Source organism: Entelurus aequoreus, linkage group LG01 (assembly GCF_033978785.1).
Source record: "Entelurus aequoreus isolate RoL-2023_Sb linkage group LG01, RoL_Eaeq_v1.1, whole genome shotgun sequence".
In the NCBI taxonomy this organism is placed as follows: domain Eukaryota; kingdom Metazoa; phylum Chordata; class Actinopteri; order Syngnathiformes; family Syngnathidae; genus Entelurus; species Entelurus aequoreus.
The window spans coordinates 75026382-75054308 of NC_084731.1; the positions used below are offsets into that span (position 1 = coordinate 75026382).

Genomic DNA, 27927 nt, shown 5'->3' on the forward strand with positions numbered 1-27927 from the left:
CCCACATCAACCTCAAGAAAGTCAATGACTTCACCATAAAAGTGGGTGACATTGTTATCACCAGGAAAGATGAGGTCACCTACCTAGGTTCCATTCTAGAGGCTAACCTTTCCTGTGATAAAATGGCAACCAAGGTAATCAAAAAGGTTAACCAACGAGCGAGATTTCTCTACAGAATCTCCTCTCTGGTCAACAAAAGCACCTTGAGGATTCTGGCGGGAACTCTCGTTCAACCCTTTTTCGATTACGCATGCACCTCCTGGTATCCTAGCACCTCCAAAACCCTCAAATCTAAACTCCAAACATCTCAGAACAAGCTAGTCAGGTTACTGCTAGACCTCCACCCCAGATCCCACCTCACTCCTACCCACTTCTCTAAAGTGGGCTGGCTCAAGGTGGAGGACAGGGTTAAACAACTTGCACTGAGCCTAGTCTATAAAATCCGCTACACCTCCCTGATACCGAAGTACATGTCAAACTACTTCCTTAACGTAAATGACCGCCATAACCACAACACCAGGGGGAGCTCCACTAACCACGTTAAACCCAGATTCCGAACTAACAAAGGTCTTAACTCATTCTCTTTCTATGCCACATCAATGTGGAATGCGCTCCCAACAGGTATAAAAGAAAGGGCATCTCTATCCTCCTTCAAAACCGCAATAAAAGTTCACCTCCAGGCAGCTACAACCCTAAACTAACACCCTCCCCGGATTGCTAATAATCAAATGTAAACAATCAAATGCAGATACTTTTTCTTATGCCTTCTGATCTCTCTCTCTCTCTCTCTCTCTATGTCCACTACTTGATGTCCATATCCTACCCCCCCCCCCCTCCACACCCCTGATTGTAAATAATGTAAATAATTCATTGTGATTATCTTGTGTGATGACTGTATTATGATGATAGTATATATGATAGTATATATCTGTATCATGAATCAATTTAAGTGGACCCCGACTTAAACAAGTTGAAAAACTTATTCGGGTGTTACCATTAGGGATGATGTTTGATAAGGAATTATCGAGTTCGAGCCTATTATCGAATCCTCTTATCGAACCGATTCCTTATCGATTCTCTTATCGAGTCCAGATAGGTTGTTGTATATGGAAAAAAACACACAATATTTGGTTTAACAAAAGCTCACTTTTATTATATAATAGAAAAATAAAATCTAATAAATAAATAAATATTGACTGTTACCCACCTAAAAAAATAAAATAAAATAAATAAATATTGACTGTTGTTACCCAAAGTATATTAAGTGGGATTTTTCAGAGAAACAAATATATACAGTAACACAGAAACAACCTGTCTCTGTGATCACTATAGGTGTATAAATAATAATATAGTGTTAAATAAAATCAGTCCTTTGGGCACAAAACTGAAAATAATACAGCTCTCCAAAAAGTGCACTTCTGCTGCTATTTGACTTAACTGTTTGTTATGATGCTTTGACATGTTTGCACTTTATTTCTTTATTGAAAGAAAATTCTATTAAGAGAAAAGTTCCTTGCAAATGTGGTTACAATGCTAAAAAATGAAAAGTTAAAGCTAAAAAAGAAATACACTTTATTGAGTTAACATTATTTCTTTATAGTGGGAAAAATGTTATGAGCTAGAGAATATAACAACTACACTACCCAGCATGCAACGGGAGTTACGAGCATGCGCGGTAGCCCCGAAAAGTGTTGCATGTTGCCACGCTGTGAAAGTAAACGTCAAGAACTCAGCCAACACGCCTCGTCTGCATTATTTATAATTAGACCGACAACACATCTACAGTGTGATTTTGTTTTGTTTACAAGGAAAGAAAAACAAAAGTTAAAAAAGGGAGATATGTTGTATATATATATGTATGTGCTGCGGTTGTTTTAAGAACGTTGCGACAGCTGCCGTAAAGGAGGTGCGTTGCTAGCCTGGTTGCTATGTTTCCGGTTGGTCGTAAAAGTGTTCGTCATGTGTTTTACCCTGCTAAAATCTCTCAGTAAAGTTATTCGATGGATTATAGCTTTTGTTTTGAACTTTATTACACCTTGGAGCGCTTTTTCCCGTCCATTGTTTTCCTGCTTTCGCTATCTGCGCCTAATGACTGAGCTACGTGACGTCAATTCTTGTGATGTCCCACGGAGCATTTCTGGTCGGGACGGGATTCGAATAAAGAATCAACTCTTTTCCTTTACTATAGTGGTCTCGATAACGGGTACCGGTTCTCAAAAAGGGATTCGAGTCCGAGGACTCGGTTCTTTTCTTATCAAACAACCGGGAAAACCGGTTTCGAGTATCATCCCTAGTTACCATTTAGTGGTCAATTGTACGGAATATGTACTTCACTGTGCAACCTACTAATAAAAGTCTCAATCAATCAAAAAAAAAAAGCCAATGACATTGAGTGGGGGGCGGGACTTCCGGGAGAGATAGGAAAGTGACGTTGTTGATAGGAAGGAGGGGTTCGATTTTTGCCGGGAAAAGAGTGTAGACACACATTGGAGCTGTTGTGTGGTTGAATTGCATCTTGTACAATAAAGACAAGACAAACAAAGAAGTCTTATGAGCCTACATTCCTGGGATTATTACAATATGTATAACTAATCCGCTTATACATGAACAAACTATCTTTAAACCATATTTAGTAGTCTAAAGTATAAACGATACACAATGTATGTGTTTTACGTCGCAATGGGCAAAATAACTGCATAAAACACGCCGAGTTGCCCCCCTCCTCATCCCACACCCCGGATTGTAAATAATTCAATGTATATACTCTGATGATTATCTTGTGTGATGACTGTATTATGATGATAGTATATCTGTATCATGAATCAATTTAAGTGGACCGCGACTTAAACAAGTTGAAAAACGTATTCGGGTGTTACCATTTAGTGGTCAATTATACAAATGATAATAAATATAAATGGGTTATACTTGTATAGCGCTTTTCTACCTTCAGGGTACTCAAAGCGCAACAGTATTTCCACATTTACCCATTCACACACACATTCACACACTGATGGCGGGAGCTGCCATGCAAGGCGCTAACCAGCAGCCATCAGAGGCAAAGGGTGAAGTGTCTTGCCCAAGGACACAACGGACGTCTATAGGTAGCAGAGGTGTGGACTCGAGTCACATGACTTGGACTCGAGTCAGACTCGAGTCATGAATTTGATGACTTTAGACTCGACTTGACAAAATGTAAAGAGACTTGCAACTCGACTTAGACTTTAACATCAATGACTTGTGACTTCACTTGGACTTGAGGCTTTTGACTTGACATGACTTGCTACTTTCCCCAAAACCCAAACCTTAAAAAGTTATTTGGGAGCACTCCGTATCTTTCATTTTATACGTCTGTGTCTATAAGCGTGTGTGCTGCGTGTCAGCGTGTGTGCTGTCAGTACAACAGCCAATCAAATTAAATCTACGTTTTTTTCATCCCACAGCTCTCATCCAATCCAATTGCAGGACAACCACCGAACATGAGTTGTCAAACAATGCGGCAGTGAGAAACAATTATGCCAAAGTTGGTTTCGTTCGGGTATAAAAACTACGACTTGGTCAACAAAAAACGAATTGCCGTATGCAAATCACGCAGTTCGAATATTACAGACGGAGACGCAACAACTTCCAACTTCGTTCGACATTTGAAGTTGCACAAAGAAGGGTAAGTTTTGAATGTAAGATAACGTTTATTGGCTAAGTAACATGACTTTTATTTGCTATGTAGTTAAATCAGTGAGGCTGTAAACTCACTGCTAACGTTATAACCATAGACATCTTATAAGGGTATCATCCTCTGCTCAAAAGACCTAACCTCGATCCTGACCTCATGGTAAACTACCGACCGGTCTCCCACCTTCTGTTTATTTCCAAAATTCTCGAAAAAATTGTTGCACAGCAGCTAAATGAACACTTAGTGACTAACAATCTCTGTGAACCTTTTCAATCCGGTTTCAGGGCAAATCACTCAACGGAGACAGCCCTCGCAAAAATGACTAATGATCTATTGCTAACGATGGATTCTGATGCGTCATCTATGTTGCTGCTTCTTGATCTTAGCGCCGCTTTCGATACCGTCGATCATAATATTTTATTAGAGCGTATCAAAACACGTATTGGTATGTCAGACTTAGCCTTGTCTTGGTTTAACTCTTATCTTACTGACAGGATGCAGTGCGTCTCCCATAACAATGTGACCTCGGACTATGTCAAGGTAACGTGCGGAGTTCCCCAGGGTTCGGTTCTTGGCCCTGCACTCTTTAGTATTTACATGCTGCCGCTGGGTGACATCATACGCAAGTACGGTGTTAGCTTTCACTGTTATGCTGATGACACTCAACTCTACATGCCCCTAAAGCTGACCAACACGCCGGACTGTAGTCAGCTGGAGGCGTGTCTTAATGAAATTAAACAATGGATGTCCGCTAACTTTTTGCAACTCAACGCTAAGAAAACGGAAATGCTGATTATCGGTCCTGCTAGACACCAACATCTATTTAATAATACCACCTTAACATTTGACAACCAAACAATTAAACAAGGCGACTCGGTAAAGAATCTGGGTATTATCTTCGACCCAACTCTCTCGTTTGAGTCACACATTAAGACTGTTACTAAAACGGCCTTCTTTCATCTCCGTAATATCGCTAAAATTCGTTCCATTTTGTCCACTAGCGACGCTGAGATCATTATTCATGCGTTCGTTACATCTCGTCTCGATTACTGTAACGTATTATTTTCGGGTCTCCCTATGTCTAGCATTAAAAGATTACAGTTGGTACAAAATGCGGCTGCAAGGCTTTTGACAAAAACAAGAAAGTTTGATCATATTACGCCTATACTGGCTCACCTGCACTGGCTTCCTGTGCACTTAAGATGCGACTTTAAGGTTTTACTACTTACGTATAAAATACTACACGGTTTAGCTCCAGCCTATCTCGCCGATTGTATTGTACCATATGTCCCGACAAGAAATCTGCGTTCAAAGAACTCCGGCTTATTAGTGATTCCCAGAGCCAAAAAAAAGTCTGCGGGCTATAGAGCGTTTTCTACAGTTAGAGATGCTACCTCAGTAGAAGCATTTAAGTCCCATCTTAAAACTCATTTGTATAATCTAGCCTTTAAATAGACCCCCCTTTTTTAGACCAGTTGATCTGCCGTTTCTTTTTTCTCTCCTCTTCTCCCCTGTCCCTTGCGAGGGGGAGTTGCATAGGTCCGGTGGCCATGGATGAAGTGCTGGCTGTCCAGAGTCGGGACCCCGGGTGGACCACTAGCCTGTGCATCGGTTGGGGACATCTCTGCGCTGCTGACCCGTCTCCGCTCGGGATGGTTTCCTGTTGGCCCCGCTGTGGACTGGACTCCCGCTGATGTGTTGGATCCACTGTGGACTGGACTTTCACAATGTTATGTCAGACCCACTCGACATCCGTTGCTTTCGGTCTCCCCTAGAGGGGGGGGGGGGGGGGTTACCCACATATGCGGTCCTCTCCAAGGTTTCTCATAGTCATTCACCGACGTCCCACTGGGGTGAGTTTTTCCTTGCCCGTATGTGGGCTCTGTACCGAGGATGTCGTTGTGGCTTGTACAGCCCTTTGAGACACTTGTGATTTAGGGCTATATAAATAAACATTGATTGATTGATTGAAGGGTACGCCGCATTGGGCGCTACTGCCTACTGGCGCAGACGAGACGCGGAGCCGCCATCTTGGAGTGGTGATCCGCTCCACTCAGTGCAATTCATTTGGCAGGAGCAATGAACTGTCAGCAAATTTAATTCATCTTACCTCACTGAATACCAGATTTTCACGCATTTTTTTTGTCATACGTGTAGCTATGATAACGGACACATGTTTTGGCGTTTTTATTATTCATAGTTTGCTTAACAGTAATATAATATTCTTATACGCTATAAGTGACCAGACGTCCGAGATCAAAACTGGGAATATAATCCCAGAGAAGGGGGAAAAAAACGGTCAGCTATTTTTAAGTTGAAGAAACAATATGATTACGTTATATATACATGCGTATATCCTACATAAACAATGTATGAATACATTAGATATCTATATATTTTAGGGACCTATAGACTGTAACTCTGTTGCAGCAGCAGCAGAGAGTTTATTCTGTCTTGACACTTTGTATTGATATTTTGTATTACATTCTTCCCTTAAATGATAATGTTTACAGTGATTGTTTTATATCTATTTTTTATGTATGTCGCTTTGGATAAAAGCGTCTGCCAAATACTTAAACATATATAAACACCTGAAAGTCTTTATATCAGCTAAAACCACCAATCTGTTTCACTGGATTCAGAATAAAACCAAATGCTGTCTTACCCAACAATGTTAGTATTTGAATATTGTTACTTGAAGACTTATTCCTGGTTACAATTATACTGTTAAGAAAGTATTGTCTTATACTTTGCCTAAAATGAGAATGCATCATAATCAGTGGCGGCTGGTGAATTTTGTTTTAGGTGGGGCTGAAAGTTTGTAAACCAAACCCCTGTAGGGTGTCATCCTCCCCCAGAAGATTTCTTTGTGATTCTCACATACAAATATTGAAGATCTTTGCTCCTTCTCAACTTTGTGGTAATGTTATTTTCATAAAATACAACCATTAGTATGTTAATGTTTGTTTTTGCAAATGTGTTTATTCTGTAAAGGAATGAGTTAAATGTTTAAAATTGTTTAAACTATTAAAATGACTGGTTAATAGTGCTATTATGAATTGCAATGTCAGTACTATTTTTTTACCTGCAATTTCAAATGCACTTGTTTTAATAAATAAATACAGCGTTTTAAAAGCATACACAATCTGTGTAAAAATATTAGTCTGTGGTTAAAAGGACTTGAAAGGACTCGAAACTCAAAATGCAGGACTTGGGACTTGACTTGAGACTTTCTAGTCTTGACTTTGGACTTGACTCGGGAGTTGCCTGTCTTGACTCGGGACTTGACTCGAGACTTGGGGGCAAAGACTTGAGACTTACTTGTGACTTGCAAAGCAATGACTTGGTCCCACCTCTGGTAGGTAGAAGGTGGGAATTGAACCCCAGTGACCAGCAACACTCCGATTGCTGGCACAGCCACTCTACCAACTTCGCCACGCCGCCCCCTACGTACATACGGAATATGTACTGTACTGTGTACTGTACTGTGCAATCTACTGAAAAAAAGCCTCAATCAATTAATCAAACGTAATTCGCGTCATCAAACGATCTATCACGCATGCGTTGATTGTTTCCGTCTGTTCCACATCCGCACATCGACATCGACTGCGCATGTCTGTCCCATCCAACATGGCGGCGCCCGGGGATTCGCGTGCGGTTTTCACCGACGGAGTGCGAGCGGTGCTGCACACCTGGCCCGTTCTTCAGGTGAACACATGAACACATGAACACATGAACGTTGTCATATATTAACGGTATATTAACGTATGGTTGGACGGCTTTCTGAGTGTGCGCTCGCACAACGAGAGACGAGCGTGTTGAGCTAGCTAGCTAGCTAGGACGTGCTGTATTATTAACATAGGATTAATCACATAGACATCTTATAAGTAGACGCAGCATAGGCTGCTGCGACGCGAGAAATTGGGTCGCCATCTTGAAGTGGTGATGAGGAGCCGGCGAGCAGCTTAAACTGACAGTTGACAGGTAGAAAACAAAGATGCTAAACTGACAGTTGACAGGTAGAAAACAAAGATACTAACCTGACAGTTGACAAGTAGAAAACAAAGATGCTAACCTGACAGTTGACAGGTAGAAAACAAAGATGCTAACCTGACAGTGGACAGGTAGAAAACAAAGATGCTAAACTGACAGGTAGAAAACAAAGATGCTAAACTGACAGTTGACAGGTAGAAAACAAAGATACCAAACTGACAGTTGACAGGTAGAAAACAAATATATGCTAAGTTGACAGGTAGAAAACAAAGATGCTAAACTGACAGTTGACAGGTAGAAAACAAAGATGCTAAACTGACAGTTGACAGGTAGAAAACAAAGATGCTAACCTGACAGTTGACAGGTAGAAAACAAAGATGCTAAACTGACAGGTAGAAAACAAATATGCTAAACTGACAGTTGACAGGTAGAAAACAAAACTGCTAAGCTGACAGTTGACAGGCAGAAAACAAATATGCTAAACTGACAGTTGACAGGTAGAAAACAAATATGCTAAACTGACAGTTGACAGGTAGAAAACACATATGCTAAACTGACAGTTGACAGGTAGAAAACAAAGATGCCAAACTGACAGTTGACAGGTAGAAAACGCTGATGCCAAACTGACAGTTGACAGGTAGAAAACGCTGATGCTAAACTGACAGTTGACAGGTAGAAAACAAAGATGCTAAACTGACAGTTGACAGGTAGAAAACAAAGATGCTAAACTGACAGTTGACAGGTAGAAAACAAAGATGCTAAACTGACAGTTGACAGGTAGAAAACAAAGATGCTAAACTGACAGTTGACAGGTAGAAAACAAAGATGCTAAACTGACAAGTAGAAAACAAAGATGCTAAACTGACAGTTGACAAGTAGAAATGATGCTAAACTGACAGTTGACAGGTAGAAAACAAAGATGCTAAACTGACAGGTAGAACACAAATATGCTTAACTGACAGTTGACAGGTAGAAAACAAAGATGCTAAACTGACAGTTGACAGGTAGAAAACAAAGATGCTAACCTGACAGTTGACAGGTAGAAAACAAAGATGCTAAACTGACAGGTAGAAAACAAAGATGCTAAACTGACAGTTGACAGGTAGAAAACAAAGATGCTAAACTGACAGTTGACAGGTAGAAAACAAAGATGCTAAACTGACAGTTGACAGGTAGAAAACAAAGATGCTAAACTGACAGTTGACAGGTAGAAATCAAAGATGCTAAACTGACAGTTGACAGGTAGAAAACGCTGATGCTAAACTGACAGTTGACAGGTAGAAAACAAAGATGCTAAACTGACAGTTGACAGGTAGAAATCAAAGATGCTAAACTGACAGTTGACAGGTAGAAATCAAAGATGCTAAACTGACAGTTGACAGGTAGAAAACGCTGATGCTAAACTGACAGTTGACAGGTAGAAAACAAAGATGCTAAACTGACAGTTGACAGGTAGAAAACAAAGATGCTAAACTGACAGTTGACAGGTAGAAAACAAAGATGCTAACCCGACAGTTGACAGGTAGAAAACAAAGATGCTAAACTGACAGTTGACAGGTAGAAAACAAAGATGCTAAACTGACAGTTGACAGGTAGAAAACAAAGATGCTAAACTGACAGTTGACAGGTAGAAAACAAAGATGCTAAACTGACAGTTGACAGGTAGAAAACAAAGATGCTAAACTGACAGTTGACAGGTAGAAAACAAAGATGCTAAACTGACAAGTAGAAAACAAAGATGCTAAACTGACAGTTGACAAGTAGAAATGATGCTAAACTGACAGTTGACAGGTAGAAAACAAAGATGCTAAACTGACAGGTAGAACACAAATATGCTTAACTGACAGTTGACAGGTAGAAAACAAAGATGCTAAACTGACAGTTGACAGGTAGAAAACAAAGATGCTAACCTGACAGTTGACAGGTAGAAAACAAAGATGCTAAACTGACAGGTAGAAAACAAAGATGCTAAACTGACAGTTGACAGGTAGAAAACAAAGATGCTAAACTGACAGTTGACAGGTAGAAAACAAAGATGCTAAACTGACAGTTGACAGGTAGAAAACAAAGATGCTAAACTGACAGTTGACAGGTAGAAATCAAAGATGCTAAACTGACAGTTGACAGGTAGAAAACGCTGATGCTAAACTGACAGTTGACAGGTAGAAAACAAAGATGCTAAACTGACAGTTGACAGGTAGAAATCAAAGATGCTAAACTGACAGTTGACAGGTAGAAATCAAAGATGCTAAACTGACAGTTGACAGGTAGAAAACGCTGATGCTAAACTGACAGTTGACAGGTAGAAAACAAAGATGCTAAACTGACAGTTGACAGGTAGAAAACAAAGATGCTAAACTGACAGTTGACAGGTAGAAAACAAAGATGCTAACCCGACAGTTGACAGGTAGAAAACAAAGATGCTAAACTGACAGTTGACAGGTAGAAAACAAAAATGCTAAACTGACAGTTGACAAGTAGAAAACAAAGATGCTAGACTGACAGTTGACAGGTAGAAAACAAAGATGCCGGGCTGGTGTTCAGCGTTTTCCTGCTCAAATGAGCGGACTGTTGAAAATAGGAATCGGGGGATTACTTTTCACAAGTAAGATTTAACATTAAAGTAATATTGGTTGTATTTTGTGAAAAGAATCCTACCACAGAGTTGAGAAGGAGGAAATATCTTCAATAGTACTGAAATCGTAGCCGCTAGCAAACAAGAGTATGACCATTATAGAATTGCTTGTCAATGAAATTCATTAAATGTAATAATGTCAAAATTGAATAATATAAAGTTGAAATAAATGATGAAAAAAAAGATTGTAAAAGCCAACAGGGGTAAAAGTTGGGACCACAGTCCAGATTGTGTAGCGGGGGTAATATATGTTAGCTAACTAGACAATCAGATGGACAGTGGCTATACAGTATTATACAAGTCTAAATTTAGTCTATCTTTATATAGTTCTCTGCAAACCTATGGCGGCATCATGCCTTCAGAGTGCATATTGTATATAGTTCTCTGCAAACCTATGAAATGTTCTATTTTGTCTTTATTATTTTGTCAGAATGCACCAGAATGCTTAATCTGTATGTGAAAATCACAAATAAATCTTCTGGGGGAGGATGACCCCCCTACAGAGGTTTGGTTTACAAACTTTCAGCCCCACCTAAAACAAAATTCACCTTTAGGCAAAGTATAAGACAATAATTTCCTAACAGTATAACTGTAACCAGGAATAAGTCTTAAAGTAACAATATTCAAATACTAACATTGTTGGGTAAAACAGAATTTGGTTTTATTCTGAATCCAGTGAAACAGATTGGTGGTTTTAGCTGATATAAAGACTTTCAGGTGTTTATATATGTTTATGTTTAAGTATTTGGTAGACGCTTTTATCCAAAGCGACATACATAAAAAATACATATAAAACAATCACTGTAAACATGATCATTTAAGGGAAGAATGTAATCCAAAATATCAATACAAAGTGTCAAAACAGAATAAACTCTCTGCTGCTGCAGCAACAGAGATACAGTCTATAAGATATAGAGATATCTAATGTATTCATACATCGTTTATGTAGGATATACGCATGTATATATAACTTAATCATATTGTTTCTTCAACTTAAAAATAGCTGACCGTTTTTTTCCCCCTTCTCTGGGATTATATTCCCAGTTTTGATCTCGGACGTCTGGTCATTTATAGCATATAAGAATATTCTATTATTGTTAAGCAAACTATGAATAATAAAACACGCCAAAACATGTGTTCTTTGTCATAGCTACACGTATGACAAAAAAAGAGCATGAAAATCAGTGGTATTCAATGAGGTAAGATGAATTAAATGCGCTGACACTTCATTGCTCCTGCCAAATGAATTGCATTGAGTGGAGCGGATCACCACTCCAAGATGGCAGCCCCGCGTCTCGTCAGCATCAGTAGGCAGTAGCGCTCCATGCTGCGTCTACTTATAAGATGTCTATGGTTGCCATGGTTACACACACTCGTGTCCGCCTCCTCTCAGATCGCGGTGGACAACGGCTTCGGAGGAGTCTACGGGCAGCAGAAAGCCGACTGGATGGCGGACGTGGTCCAGCAGTACTTCCACGACAACAGTAAATATGACCACGTGACACCTTCCACCTTCCACCCGCGCTTTGTCTTTCAGCGCGTGTTGTGTCTGTCCAGCCGACCTGGAGCAGTGTGAAGTGGAAGACTACATCGCCACCCTCATGGACCAGGAGTTCCACACGGTGGTGGATGACGGCAGCTTACCGCAGGTCTTTAAGCGCTCAACCTCCACGTCTTAGCAATAACATGTACACGGTACTAACCGGACCAAAAGACTAAGTACAAATCAGTGCAATTGACACAATTAATTGTAAAATTAAATATTAAAAAAAATAAATCACACATTTGATGTCAGCATGCTAATATTAGCATCTGGCCCGGCCCTAACCAATCTGGCGCCCTGGGCAAGATTTTAGGTGGCGCCCCCCCACATCGGCAGTGAAGTGTATATACTCACAAGAAACCGAATAGCTTTGTCTTTGACCTTTTTTTTTACTTAAAGAAAGCAAATTAACAATCAGAATAGTTAACAAGATTTTAAAAAATATGAATAAATAAATGAATACAAAAAAAAAAAAATGAATATCTAACAATTTATTGTCATCATTACAGTGAAATGCTGAATAGCAGAATGCAAAGTAACAGTATAATATATTATATGAGAATGTTATGTTATGATTATCTTTAACCGAATCACAGCAGTGCTCAAATTAAAAAACAGCATTCCCTCTCATGTGATATTGCTTAATTAACATTAATGATGTGCACTTTAACAACTAGGCTTACAACTATACCTAATATATAAAGAGGTGGAAAAGTGACTATTACCTGCAGGGCAAACATTAGCTAACCAGAAGGCAATAACAATGTAAACAAAAAACACCTGCTTAAAAGATCTAATACAAATGTCTCTGAGGAATGTAAGGTGGGACCGTGGGAGTACTGTAATTACCTAACGTTACATTATTATTTTCCATAACAATTTAGCCCCCTCCACAATATTAACCCGACGTTAAAACAGCACTAGCTATTTATTGATTAGCAATTGCCGAATCATGTAACATTAGCTTAATGCTAAAAAGACAGGTTACTATCACCAGTGTTGGGTTAGTTACTGAAAACCAATAACTAGTTACAGTTACTAGTTACTTCATTTTAAAAGTAACTCAGTTACTTACACCAAAAAGTAATGCGTTACTGTGAAAAGTAACTATTTAGTTACTTATTTTTTTCTTCTTCTTTTTTTTAAAGCTCCCATTAATGCCCTTTTAGCCTTCATTTCAGTACTGTTATTGCACTGGAGAATAATACAATGTGTTGATCAACTTGACATGCATTTGCATCACTGAACTCTGCTAAGCAATGTGGTCTACATACAACACACAAAGACAAAGATATGTTTCAAAGGGCCAATTTGTTTCAGGCCAGAACAAATTGACAAAACTATTTTAAATAGCTGCAACATAACATACATAAGTAACAAACAGCATAATAACAACATAGCTGAAAAGCAAGAAAGGCACACACTACATAAACAAAGCCTAACCATGCATTTTTTCCTCAAGGAATTCTGACACAAAATCATGTCTGAAGCCCAGAACACTCTACACATTTCCCCAGTTTTAGTTTAGAGATAAGGAAAGATTGTCCTGGCCCTCTAGCATCCCTCTTTATGTTTGTGAACTTTATAGTCTATACATTTAGAGTGATGTGATAATCAAACACTCTAGAAGTCTAGAATGAAAGAGTATATAAGAGAATTGACAGCAACGTTCCCTCTAAGGTGCGCGCCTGTGCAATTGCGCACTGCTCAAGCGTCCTCTGCGCACGGCAAATCTATGCCACGCACAAAATCAAATAAAAAATAAGCGCATAACAATTTTCGACACACGGACACGACAGAGAAAACAGTTTTCGTCATCATTGTTCAAATATTGTAACGTCTGTCGAGATGCTTTGAGGACATGGATTCCATCCATCACTTTACTGAGCAAAACTCTTTATTGTCGGCCATAAACACATCACCAAAACATTAGTAAAAAAATGATATCTAGCAAAACTGGTCATTTTCTGCAGTACAAACCAGACCGAAAGCAACTTTGTTATATCAACAGCAGCCGTTCTTTCTTTCTCACTTGCGCCAACACATGCACATATGGCACTTAGCCAGTGATGCGTTTACAGCCACACAAAAAGTGGGACAACTCCAACACCACACATAAAGTGTCATTCCAGGTGGTTACACTATGATTTACCAATCAAATGTGTGCTTATTCTAGTGTCATTTATTAGGAATCTTAATTTATAAATATTAATCATTAAATGCTGTTAGTATATTAAATAAATACTAATAAAAATATATTAAGTTGCAGGAATGTACACATGATCCCCTGCTTACATCTCATTGTGCAACATGCGAATGTTTTAATGGGAACTAAATGCAATGTCTGAAAGGGGTACAAATTATTTCCAAAGCATGACCTCCACCCAGACAAACAATACAAGTACACAGTTCATGAAAAACAATATTTGTTGTTATTGTCATTGTAAGTGGGCCTAAACACTTATATTACAAATGGAAATGACTGCTGTAATTTGATTATAATAATAAGAGAATGTTGTCTGTCTATCTGTGTTGGCCCTGTGATGGGTGGGGACTTGTCCAGGGTGTACCCCGCCTTCCGCCTGAATGCAGCTGAGATAGGCTCCAGCGACCCCGAAAGGGACAAGCGGTAAAAAATGGATGGATGGATGGATGGATGGAGATGAAAGTTTTTATTTAGTCAGGTTTGGGACAGGTGTGCTGCTGGTGTAGCCACAGTGTGCACGTCTGATGTTGCTCACATGGCCTCCATTGAATGCTCGGGGAGTTTTTGCGTTTGCTCACACATGAACACTTACAGGGAACATTGATTGACAGAGTGTGTACCTTCAGTGCTGAATGATGAGCAGAGGCAGAGTTAATCCTTAAGTGGTGGTGGTGGAGGGAAAGTGGCATCGGAGTCTCTGTCTCTCTTTACTAGCTTCGTGGAAGCATGTTGCTTATGTAGCTTGTTTCAGCACATTTGAATTGCTGTTTTGGGCAGTAGATGGGATCTTTGATCCAAAGCACAATTTACATTTAACTAAAATGTTATTTTCTTTGTGCTCGACAAAAGAAAAGTAGTGGAAATATCTCCATGTAACAAACTCGACTGCAGCTCCGCCATGATCAGACACGCCCTCCTCCCCCCTCTCTCTCTTCCCTCCCCACACACACACAAAGAGCGCACGTCTCTCTGGGTGGGGGGGGGGGGCGTAATGTTGTAACAAATAATATTTCTATTAAATAGGCTTTACTTTGCATTTTAATTAATGTGGGATTATTTTTTGTATTTAAAAATAATAGTACCAACTTTTTTTTTCTTTTTCTCCAACATTTGTGGCACTGGACGGCGCCCTTAGCATTTGCCTATACGGCCTATGCCACGGGCCGGCCCTGATTAGCATAGTAGCTTTTTGGCAAATCCGAGTCAAATATTTTGTTACGTTAGCATATATAGTGTATATACTGTCATTTTGCAGGTATATACCTCAGAAATATTTATATATTTCACATATGCTTACTGTTAGTAGGTTATCTTTATTATGCTAGCTTTTTCCAGCTCGTTTTGCAGTTATACCCTGTCTTGCTAACATGCCGATATTAACATGCAAGCTTTGAGCTAATTTTACAGGTGTACTCCTCAGAGTCAAATATTTTGTTACGTTAACATGCAGGTGTATATACTGTAATTTTGCAGGTATACACCTCAGAAATGTATATATTTCACTAATGCAAACTGTTAGCAGGTTAACTTTATTATGCCAGCTTTTTTAGTTTGTTTTGCAGTTATACCCTGTCTTGCTAAAATGCCAATATTAACATGCTAGCTTTGAGCTAATTTTGCAGGTATACACCTCCAGACTCAAATATTTCTTTATTTCACATATGCTAACTGTTAGCAGGTTAACTTTATTATGCAAGATTTTTTAGCTAATTTTGCAGTTATACCCTGTCTCGCTAAAATGCAAATGTTAACATGCTAGCTCATGAGCTAATTTTACAGGTGTACACCTCAGACTCAAATATTTTGTTACGTTAGCTTGCAGGTATATATATTGTAATTTTGCAGGTATATACCTCAGAAATATTTCTATATTTCACACATGCTAACTGTCAGTAGGTTATCTTTATTATGCCAGCTTTTTCAGCTCGTTTTGTAGTTATACCCTGTCTTGCCAACATGCCAATGTTAACATGCTAGCTTGGAGCTAATTTTACAGGTGTACACCTTAGAGTCAAATATATTTTTACGTTAGCTTGCAAGTATATACATTGTCATTTTGCAGGCATACACCTCAGAAATATTTCTTTATTTCACACACGCTAACTGTTAGCAGGTTAACTTTATTATGCTAGCTTTTTCAGCTCGTTTTGCAGTTATACCCTGTCTTGCTAACATGCCAATGTTAACATGCTAGCTTGGAGCTAATTTTACAGGTGTACACCTCAGACTCAAATATTTTGTTACGTTAGCTTGCAGGTATATATATTGTAATTTTGCAGGTATATACCTCAGAAATATTTCTATATTTCACACATGCTAACTGTCAGTAGGTTATCTTTATTATGTTAGCCTTTTCAGCTCATTTTGCAGTTATACCCTGTCTTTCTTGTATACCAATGATAACATGCTAGCTTTGAGCTAATTTTACAGGTGTACACCTTCGAGTCCAATATTTTGTTACGTTAGCTTGCAAGTATATATATTGTCATTCTGCAGGCATACACCTCAGAAATATTTCTATATTTCACATACACTAACTGTTAGCAGGTTAACTTTATTATGCTAGTTTTTTCAGCTCGTTTTGCAGTTATACCCCGTCTTGCTAGTATGCCAATGTTAACATGCTAGCTTTAAACTAATTTTACAGGTGTACACCTGAGTCAAATATTTTGTTACGTTAACATGCAGGTGTATATACACTGTCATTTTGCAGGTATACACCTCAGAAATATTTCTGTATTTTACACATGCTAACTGTTAATAGGTTAACTTTATTATGCTAGCGCTTTTAGCTCGTTTTGCAGGTATACCCCGTCTTGCTAGTATTTTAATGTTAACATGCTAGCTTTGAGATAATTTTACAGGTGCACACCTCCGAGTCAAGGATTTTGTTACTTCAATCATGCTAACTGTTAGCATGTAAGCAAGGTTAGCTTTTTGTGACATGACACTACCTGGCTAGCATGCTAACCATTAGCATTTCAGTTCAGATTTTCAGCATACACACACAATTTCTGCTGAAATTGTTTTTTTTTTTTTCCCGTTAATAAATTTAATCCATCTATCCAAATAGATAGAAAATGTAGTATTAGTATCGGAATTGATAGTAGCGTAATGAGGTTGCGATATTTTACGAGCATCAAGTGTTTTTTTGTTGAGTTATGTTGATCGTTTTTACTAACACAGGAAATAAGTTCTTGGACATGGGAGGATTTGAATGAAAACCATTTGTAGTTTTTGCTTTTGTTGACTTATTTTGCATCACAATTGTATGTATTAAAAAGTAAATAATATTTTTTTGGTATTGTTCACTAATATGTTTGATTAGTTGTCTTTACCGTTTTTAATTATCACTAAAAAAGTGCAATGTCCCAAAACATGCAAGGATCTTGATAACATATCACATATGATGAGTCCTGTTTTTACTTGCTATCAGATCGGTACAAAAAAGTGCAGTATCGCCCACCCCTAGTCGATACAGTAGTCTAAAAATGGCACTGTGTGTCCTCAGGTGTGCGTTGGTCTGATGCAGATGTTCAGCCAGTGGCAGCAGGGGGCGCTGGAGCAGCTCACACACTCCATCCAATCCCTGACACAGAACAAGACTCTTAGGGCAAAGGTCACGGCCGCGCCCACACCGTCAGATTCAGAGAGTGATGAAGAGACACAGGTGTGCCACACACACACACACACACACACACACACACACACACACACACTCACACACACACGCACACACACACACACACAATCTAATGTTTTTGAGTGACTAAGCCAGGGGTGTCCAAAACTATTACTGCTAGATGAGACCAAAACAAATCAGACTGAGCTGTTCAGTATCGTGGTCACTGATTGGCTCAGCCCCAGGAAGCCTGACTAACATTGGCACGCTAACTTTTTTAGCCAGTTTTGCAGTCGAACGCATTAGACTCATAACTTGGTACTTGACACACGCTAACTTTTTCATTAAGTTTTACAGTCGAACACCTCAGTTATATGACTTGGTACTTGTCACATGCTAACTTAACATTCTAGCATGCTAACGTTTTGATCCAGTTTTACAGCTGAACACCTCAGAGTCATGTAAGTTGGTACTTGACACATGCTAACTTTTAGCACACTAATGTTAGCATTTTAGCACGCCAGCTTTTTCTTTTTTTTTGCCAATTTTGCTGTCGGAACGCATTAGACTCATAACTTGGTACTGGCTAACTTTTTAATGCAGTTTTCCAATCAAGCACCTCAGTTACCGTATTTTTCGGAGTATAAGTCGCTCCGGAGTATAAGTCGCACCGGCCGAAAATGCATAATAAAGAAGGAAAAAAACATATAAGTCGCACTGGAGTATAAGTCGCATTTTTGGGGGAAATTTATTTGATAAAACCCAACACCAAGAACAGACATTTGAAAGGCAATTTAAAATAAATAAAGAATAGTGAACAACAGGCTGAATAAGTGTACGTTATATGACGCATAAAAAAACAACTGAGAACGTGCCTGGTATGTTAACGTAACATACTATGGTATAAGAGTCATTCAAATAACTATAACATATAGAACATGCTATACATTTACCAAACAATCTGTCACTCCTAATCGCTAAATCCGATGAAATCTTATACGTCTAGTCTCTTACGTGAATGAGCTAAATAATATTATTTGATATTTTACGATAATGTGTTAATAATTTCACACGCATTAGACTCATAACTTGGTACTGGCTAACTTTTTAATGCAGTTTTACAATCAAACACCTCAGTTACCGTATTTTTCGGAGTATAAGTCGCACCCCCGGCCAAACTATGAAAAAAACTGCGACTTATAGTCCGAAAAATAAGGTATATGACTTGGTACTTGTCACATGCTAACATTTTGATCCAGTTTTACAGTCGAACACCTCAGTTATGAGTTGGTACTTGACACATGTTAACTGTTAACATTCTAGCATGCTAACATTTTTAGCCAATTTTAAAGCTGAACACCTCAGAGTCATGTAAGTTGGTACTTGACACATGCTAACTGTTAGCATACAAGAATTCTAATGGTAGTGTGCTAACATTTTTTTATCCAATTTCCTCGTCATAAGACTTGGTAATAACACATTGTATTTGTATTGCAGTTTACATTTGAACAACAACTCTCAAAGTGCTATAATATAAAATATCAGAATCATAAATACTTTATTAATCCAGAGGGTAAATTAAGAAAATTATACGTTGTGAAATGAGTTATTCACGCAGAAATATCTAGTTAATGTTTATGTACATACCTTAATTGTTTCCAAACGGTGTCTGTAACACGGCAGTAAAACAGCTGATCAAACAAAACAGAAGTCATCGTCATGGACCCACTAGCTGCGCAAGCTAGCTCTCCAATCAGCTATACAGACTCAATAACTCCACGGTGACGTTTTGTTGAATTTACTGAGGAATTTGTGAAACTGAAACAATACAAAAAGAATGCTGTTGTAAGTAATAATACTAACACAGACACTTGTGTTAGCATATTAGCTAATGCTAATGACTCTAGCTTGATTACAGTACGAAAGCACGTACAAATATGCATGAAAACACTTCTACAGACATCACACATGTAGTGTTAGTAAGTAAGAATTGTTTTAGTTATATTGTAAAACTCACAAATGTTGCTTTGAGTGATGATTGAAGAATACATACGAGTAGAAACGCTATGGATGGCTAGAAGATGGAACGGAAATTGTACTTTCTGTGGAACGCTTTAAATAGAAGGGCACAGCAGGACTTGCAGTGAGCAAACTCGTCCAAAAGATGGAGCCATAGCACAAACAGTAACACACATTTCCAGTGTCTGCTTGTTCATTCTGACAAAAACTTGACGTATTCTTACCTTTGGCATTTAAGATCGGCTTGCGCATTTCAGCATTTACACGCATTTTCTTCCAAAATGGCATGTTCTAGTTTTTTTGTGGAATGCTCTCATCTGGGAAGTTTTTATGTTGTCTTTAGAATGTGTTGTGGGCCAATAAAAAAACAAACTGCGTGTTGCAATTGGCCACCCCAGGACTAAGCAAACTGTGTGTGTTCTTGTATTTCTACCCTTCATGAGACATCAACAAGGAAAAGTAGCTTCCATATGAGGAGGTGTGAACAAGTTAGGACATAAATCATGGTCCCAATACAGAAAACCATTGCATCTAATAGAGAATGTCTCATTTGCACCCCTGGTGGTGAAATCTATTGAAATGAGGGTGGTCCCAAAAAGGAGGGATTTTTCAAATTGACTGTGTTGTTTTTAAAAGTGCTCCCCATCTGGTCAACATGTGTAATAACAAGTGTGTGTAAAAAATTGAAATGCGCCCCCATTGGCCTAAATTAATTGAAAATAAATAAATATGTATATAGAGACATACTGTAATAACTTGAAGTAAATAATGAAGATTAAAAACCAATTACAAACAAAAAATTTCCCAAAAAATAATTTGACTAAAAGCAGTCTTTTTCTCACAATGTGTCGACTTTTTTCTTATAAAATTGTTCTCATATTCATTCTCTCTCTGTAATATTGAAATATTTTCTCGTAAAATTACTTTATGTAAAATTACTACTTTTTAAGGCCAAATGGTGACATTTGTCATAAAATTCTGACTTACCACAATATTGCCAATTTTTTAGGTTGTTCCTGTAAAATAGTGACATTTTTTGAGTAAAATTATGTCTTTTGTCATAATTAAAAAATTCCAATTATTATAATATTGCCAACATTTAAAAGTTTTCTTATAAAATTGTGACTTGTCAAGTAAAATTTTGTCTCTTTTTGTAAAATTCCAACTTTTATCATAATATTGCACAAATGTTCAGTTTTTCTTGTAAAATTTTGACTTGCGTTGAGTAAAATGACGACTTTTATGATAACAGTGGCAAAATTCTAAGTTTTTCTTGTGAGATTCCAACTCATTTTTCACGACAAGCTTTTTTATATTTGCATAGTATGTATATATTATTAATGTTTTATACACATCTTTTTATATCTAGAAAGGGTGGTCCTAAAGAGGTAGGCATTTTTCTCATGTCTCAAGAAGGTAACAAATATAAGTGTGTGTGTGTGTGTGTGTGTGTGTGTGTGTGTGTGTGTGTGTGTGTGTGTGTGTGTGTGTGTGTGTGTGTGTGTGTGCAGGCGATGGAGTGTGAGACGACTTCAGTCAACACAACAAATCATCATCCTCCTCCTCCTCAAGACGAAGATGGATGGACGCTGGTTCAAAAGAGAAAGTGACACCGAGAGACTTACCTTTGGACTTGATGGTGATGTCATGTTGATTGGGCACGTGACCTTGTGGTGTTCAGGACGTGCTGGAAACAAAAGTCCATGTTTTGGCAAAAAAGGACAGCAGGCCAGTTGGATTTCTGGAAATCACGCCGGCCGAGTTGCTGGTACACAAACATGGCGAGTTTCATGTCGAAGTCTGTCGGAATTATGCAATTTCAAAATAAAAATTCCAATTATTTAGTTGAAACAAAGACTCAGCCACAAGCAGAACGTTTAAATTACTTTTTGAGCGGTAAACCAGGTGTGTCCAAATGCCCGGGGGTCATTTTTAACTTTTCTAAAAAAATAAACATCAAAAGTGGAATAAAAGCGCAAAGAGGTATGAAAAGTTGCATTGTTGACTCTGATAACACAAAGCTGTTTTATTCTTTAAAACTGTCATTGCTCAAAACATAATGAATCAAACTCAGCGTTGTCATGAATTATTGACCTATTAAATTTCTTCACATCAAATATTCCACTTTGAAATCTTTTTGGGGGGAAATGTTGCATATTTTGTGTGTTTGTCATACAATGTCTTTGGCAAAAAAGGCATACAACAAATTTAAAAATGGTACAATCCACAAATAGATCTGAAGTTGATCTAGAGCAGGGGCGTCCAAACAGTTTCCATTCAGTAAAATGGAAAGATGCGGGGGCTACTTTGACACGTTTTGTGCGTTGATGCTAAAACAATGCATGTCAATATATGCTAAGCTAGCTGAACTAAACATCCATGTTAGCTTTGTGTTGTCGGTGACAATACAATTAGTCTAATCTAATTACTAGGGCAGGCAAAAATAAGTTAATTCATGTGATTAATCACAAAAATAGTGCATTAACTACATCTACACAGATTAATCAGGTTATTTTGCTCCTTTACATTGTATAAATTCTAACAAAATTGCATTTGTGAGCAAGTATTGGGGTCTTTTTTATATTAATTGAAAGTTTTAAGTTCATTAAATCATGTAAGCGAGTTTATACTACTGACCTATAATACTTGTGATTTCATCCAATTTCAACAAAAACTGATTTTAAAAGTATATTACTTGACAATAATAATGAATTAATCTAATTTTTATGATAGGCCGAGGGCCACTAAAAACGAGCTGTAGGCCGAAATGGACCCCTTGGACACTTGTGGTCTGGAGACTTAAGTGTTGAAAGATTGTTTTTTTAAATACTTACTTTTAACACTTTTATGAGTGGGGCCCTGAGAATTTTAGTGGTATTTTTTGTTAACTGTCATTGTTAAAAAAAAAAAAAAAGTATCAAAATCAATGTTGTTATGAATTATTGACCGATTTAAGGCGCCAATGACTTCACATTTTTGGGGGGAAATATTGCATATTTTGTGTTTTTGCCATAAAAAAAACTGGGTGGTCTTTAACAAAAAGGGCATTGGAAAAAACAACTTTATACCAAAAGGTAGATCTGAAGTTAGTCTAGAGACTTAAGTGTTAAAAGTTTTTAAAAAAGTATGACTTATTTTTAACGTCTTTATGAGTGGGGCCCTTTTAGATCCCCAATTATGTTAGTTGGCTCAAATATTAATCGTGTATATATATACATATTTATGTGTGTGTATTTATACACACATACACATGTGTGTGTATAAATATATATATCTGTATATATACACATGTGTATGTGTGTATATATACATGTATGTGTGTAGACATACATATAAATAGTATATATATACATTTACATACATATATTTATATGTGTATATACATATGTATGTATATATACACATACATATATATGTATATATATATATAAGTATATATATATATTCATACAATATAAATATATACACAAAAATATATATATACAAACCCCGTTTCCATATGAGTTGGGAATTGTGTTAGATGTAAATATAAACGGACTACAATGAGTTGCAAATCATTTTCAACCCATATTCAGTTGAATATGCTACAAAGACAACATATTTGATATTCAAACTGATAAACTTTTTTTTTTGTGCAAATAATCATTAACTTTACAATTTGATGCCAGCAACACGTGACAAAGAAGTTGGGAAAGGTGGCAATAAATACTGATAAAGTTGAGGAATGCTCATCAAACACTTATTTGGAACATCCCACAGGTGAACAGGCAAATTGGGAACAGGTGGGTGCCATGATTGGGTATAAAAGTAGATTCCATGAAATGCTCAGTCATTCACAAACAAGGATGGGGCGAGGGTCACCACTTTGTCAACAAATGCGTGAGCAAATTGTTGAACAGTTTAAGAAAAACCTTTCTCAACCAGCTATTGCAAGGAATTTAGGGATTTCACCATTTACGGTCCGTAATATCATCAAAGGGTTCAGAGAATCTGGAGAAATTACTGCACGTAAGCAGCTAAGCCCGTGACCTTCGATCCCTCAGGCTGTACTGCATCAACAAGCGACATCAGTGTGTAAAGGATATCACCACATGGGCTCAGGAACACTTCAGAAACCCACTGTCAGTAACTACAGTTGGTCGCTACATCTGTAAGTGCAAGTTAAAACTCTCCTATGCAAGGCGAAAACCGTTTATCAACAACACCCAGAAACGCAGTCAGCTTCGCTGGGCCTGAGCTCATCTAAGATGGACTGATACAAAGTGGAAAAGTGTTCTGTGGTCTGACGAGTCCACATTTCAAATTGTTTTTGGAAACTGTGGACGTGGTGTCCTCTGGACCAAAGAGGAAAAGAACCATCTGGATTGTTATAGGCGTAAAGTTGAAAAGCCAGCATCTGTGATGGTATGGGGGTGTATTAGTGCCCAAGACATGGGTAACTTACACATCTGTGAAGGCGCCATTAATGCTGAAAGGTACATACAGGTTTTGGAGCAACATATGTTGCCATCCAAGCAACGTTACCATGGACGCCCCTGCTTATTTCAGCAAGACAATGCCAAGCCACGTGTTACATCAACGTGGCTTCATAGTAAAAGAGTGCGGGTACTAGACTGGCCTGCCTGTAGTCCAGACCTGTCTCCCATTGAAAATGTGTGGCACATTATGAAGCCTAAAATACCACAACGGAGACCCCCGGACTGTTGAACAACTTAAGCTGTACATCAAGCAAGAATGGGAAAGAATTCCACCTGAGAAGCTTAAAAAATGTGTCTACTCAGTTCCCAAATGTTTACTGAGTGTTGTTAAAAGGAAAGGCCATGTAACACAGTGGTGAACATGCCCTTTACCAACTACTTTGGCACATGTTGCAGCCATGAAATTCTAAGTTAATTATTATTTGCAAAAAAACAAAACAAAGTTTATGAGTTTGAACATCAAATATCTTGTCTTTGTAGTGCATTAAATTGAATATGGGTTGAAAAGGATTTGCAAATCATTGTATTCCGTTTATATTTACATCTAACACAATTTCCCAACTCATATGGAAACGGGGTTTGTATAAAACATATATAAATATACTGTATATATGCCTAATTTAAAACATTTTTTTAGGACAGACCTGTGAACCAAACTTGAAGGGAGACCCAAAGGTTAAAAACAAATCTATATATTGCATGGTTTTCAAAATGAAAAATATCAAAATTGCCCCCGCATGCTTTGATTTTTCAGTGTGCGGCCCTCAGTGGAAAAGGTTTGGACACCCGTGGATCAAACGATTGGCTAATTGATTCCACCTCATGTTATCAAAATTTATCAGAAGAAAAATAGTCAGAAATGAAGTCAGGTGTGAATAAAAGTCCAAGAATAAGAGATAGTTTTAAAAGCAGTGATCAGTGGAGACTCCAAATGAAAGAGTCCAGACTGTAGGTGAGAATGTTAAAGTTAAAGTACCAATGATTGTCTCACACACACACTAGGTGTGGTGAAATTTGTCCTCTGCATTCGACCCATTCCCTTGTTCACCCACTGGGAGTGAGTAGGAATGTTTGTTTGTGTTCATACATAGGCCTCTAGCTGGGATAGGCTCCAGCTTCACCTTGATGACGACTGCCAGTGTAGAAACTAAACAGGCAATCTGTGACTATTTCAGTAATGACTCTAGCCTACTTTTTTTGATTGGTGGCCTGATGTATATGTGTCTTGGTGGAAACACTGCTTTACAAAACACCAGAAGAGATCAGCAGAAGACTGAAGAAACAGGAAGGAAGGCAGTGAACCGTGTGATCTTCACCACGCCACCATCAGGCGTGCAGGGATTGGTCAGACTCACGGTGTCCTGCCAAGAAAATAGAACAGGAAATGTAGCATGTAAATATTATGTTGTTTGTGATACGCCAGTACAAAGGTGTCCCACGTGCAATTCCAGCCCGCAGCACATTTAAAAAAATACTATTAAAAGAGCAAACAGGTGAAATGTAACAAGAAAAAGCTGCAATATTGACTAATAACACAAACCTGTTCTGGGCACTCTGACTTGTTGTGATTTTGGACTAAATCTCAATTTGGACAACATCTTGGAGACAATGTCTGCTCTGCATGGCGAAGTATGATGAATTTAAAGATCCGAAATAGACATTTAGGGTGAAAAGTTTGAATTTGTTTTCGCTCAAACACAAACATTCTAATCTGGACTGTTTTCCCTGGCTGCAGGCGACGTGGCGAGGTCCTTACTTCGAGATTTCCCTAGAGTACAGCAACAAACTCCTTCCCCCGTCTCTAGTAGACATACACTAGTTGTTTGTTGACTTTTGTTGGACTGACTGGTGGTGTTAGCGCGTTTGTGACACACACCTGCCTGCCCCCTCGAGCTGTATGTCGTAATATGTATTTTGGGGATTTATTCCTGGTTTTCTAACTAAAACTCAAAACTGTCATTGTTCAAAAAAATAATACCGAATCAAAATCAATGTTGTTATGAATTACTGACCTATTTAATAATCCAATTACTTCACATCAAATATTCCATTTTGAAAAATGTTTTGATGAAAATTTTGCATATTTTGTGGTTTTGCCATGAAAAAATATTTATTAATAAAACATTAAAACATTTTTTTTTATGGCAATAGGTAGATCTGAAATTGATCCATTTATATTTAAATGTTGAAAGTAAAATAAAACATCACTTTTTTAAACACTTATAAGTGGGGGCCTTTTGGATCCCCAAAATCTTGTTGAAATGTTTTTTCCCAAAAAATTTATAAATAATCAAAATCAATGTTGTTATGAATTATCAACCTATTTAAAGCTCCAATTCCTTCACTTCAAATATTGCATTTTAAAAAATGCTTTGGGGAAAATTTGGCATATTTGTGGTTTTGTATTAAAAAACATTCTTTTTTCAATTATTAAAACATAAAAAAATAAAAGCTTTATGGCAACAGATGGATCTAAAGTGGATTTATAGATATTTAAACGTTGAAAGTAAAAAAAATATAACATTTTAACACTTTTATGAGTGGGTACCCGAAAACATTGAGTCTAAATTGTTTTTTTTAAACGGTCATTGTTGCAGAACAATAACAAATCAAATCAATGTTGTTATGAATTATTGACATATTTAATAATCCAATTACTTCACATCAAATATTACACTTTGAAAAAAATGTTTTGGAGAAGTTGTTACATATTCTGTGGTTTTGCCATTAAAAAAAGTTTAAAAAAAACTTTATGGCAAGGGATGGATCTGAAGTTGATCTATAGATATTTAAATGTTGAAAGTAAAACAAATATTAATATATTTTTTAACACTTTTATGAGTGGGAGGCCTTTTGGATCTCCAAAATCTTTAGTCAGATTTGTTTTTAAACTGTCATTGTTCAAAAATAATAATGAATCATTGACATTCAAAACTCTAATGAATTCGCATTTAATATTCCATTTTGAAAAATGTTCTGGGGAAAATGTTGAGTATTTTGTGTTTTTGCCATAAAAATGTTCAAAAAGGGCATAAAACATTTTTTTTTTAAATGATGTCAATGGGTCGAACTGAAGAAGATATTTAAACGTTGAAAGTAAAATAAAAAAATATATATATTGAAAAATAAGAATGAATCAAAATCAATGTTGTTATGATTTATTTACATATTTGAGGCTCCAATTACTTCACATCAAATTTTGCATATTTTGTGTTTTTGCTGTAATAAACAGGGGTTTCTTTGGGGGAAAAGGGGCATGAAACATTTTTAAATTACAAGGGGTAGATCTGAAGTTAATTTATAGATTAAACGTCAAAAGTAAAAAAATATTAACACATTACTTATTTTTTAACACTAATGAGTGGGGCCGGGGGGGCTTTTTGAAACCCCGAAAACCTTTAGTCTGATATTTTTTAAACTGTCATTGTTCAAAAAATAATCATGAATCAAAATCAATGTTCTTATGAATGATTGACATATTTAAGGCTCCAATTCCTTCACACCAAACATTGTCATTTGAAATATTTTCTGGGGAAAATATTTCATATTTGGTGTGTTTGCCATGAAAAGAGGGTTTTCTTTGGAAAAAAGGGGCATAAAAATTGTATGGCGACGGATAGATGTGAAGTTGATCTACAGCAGGGGTGTCAAACTTGTTTTCATTGAGGGCCACATCGCAGTTATGTCTGCCCTCAAAAGGTCACTTGTAAATATATGATTAAAAAAAAAAGTACAAGGATTCGGCTCATGATTTTGCATTA

The 27927-nt window shown here is 37.5% G+C and overlaps 2 protein-coding genes across 2 annotated transcripts in view; one reads left to right on the plus strand and one right to left on the minus strand.

Annotated features, from left to right (window-relative positions):
- The first annotated feature begins 7221 nt into the window (after positions 1-7221).
- On the plus strand, positions 7222-22255 carry tsr2 (TSR2 ribosome maturation factor). Its single transcript, XM_062034026.1, has 5 exons — positions 7222-7378; positions 11692-11782; positions 11856-11947; positions 17559-17717; positions 21200-22255. Exons 1-5 carry the CDS (start codon positions 7283-7285, stop codon positions 21296-21298), a joined length of 537 nt encoding a protein of 178 aa, XP_061890010.1. The 5' UTR covers positions 7222-7282; the 3' UTR covers positions 21299-22255.
- A 2457-nt stretch (positions 22256-24712) lies between these two features.
- The window catches only part of grm6a (glutamate receptor, metabotropic 6a), a 45467-nt gene continuing 42252 nt past the window's right edge, over positions 24713-27927 (minus strand). The window contains exon 16 of the mRNA XM_062058087.1: positions 24713-25527. The gene's annotated coding sequence lies outside the window, so the exon portion shown is untranslated. The remainder of the gene's footprint in view (positions 25528-27927) is intronic.

Bases quoted from the DNA above. Each gene is read 5' to 3' on its own strand.
- tsr2 (XM_062034026.1), top strand. From the start codon at position 7,283: ATGTCTGTCCCATCCAACATGGCGGCGCCCGGGGATTCGCGTGCGGTT. The intron at 7,379-11,691 runs GTGAACACATGA...GCCTCCTCTCAG, and splicing joins ACACCTGGCCCGTTCTTCAG to ATCGCGGTGGACAACGGCTT. The intron at 11,948-17,558 runs GTCTTTAAGCGC...GTGTGTCCTCAG, and splicing joins ATGACGGCAGCTTACCGCAG to GTGTGCGTTGGTCTGATGCA.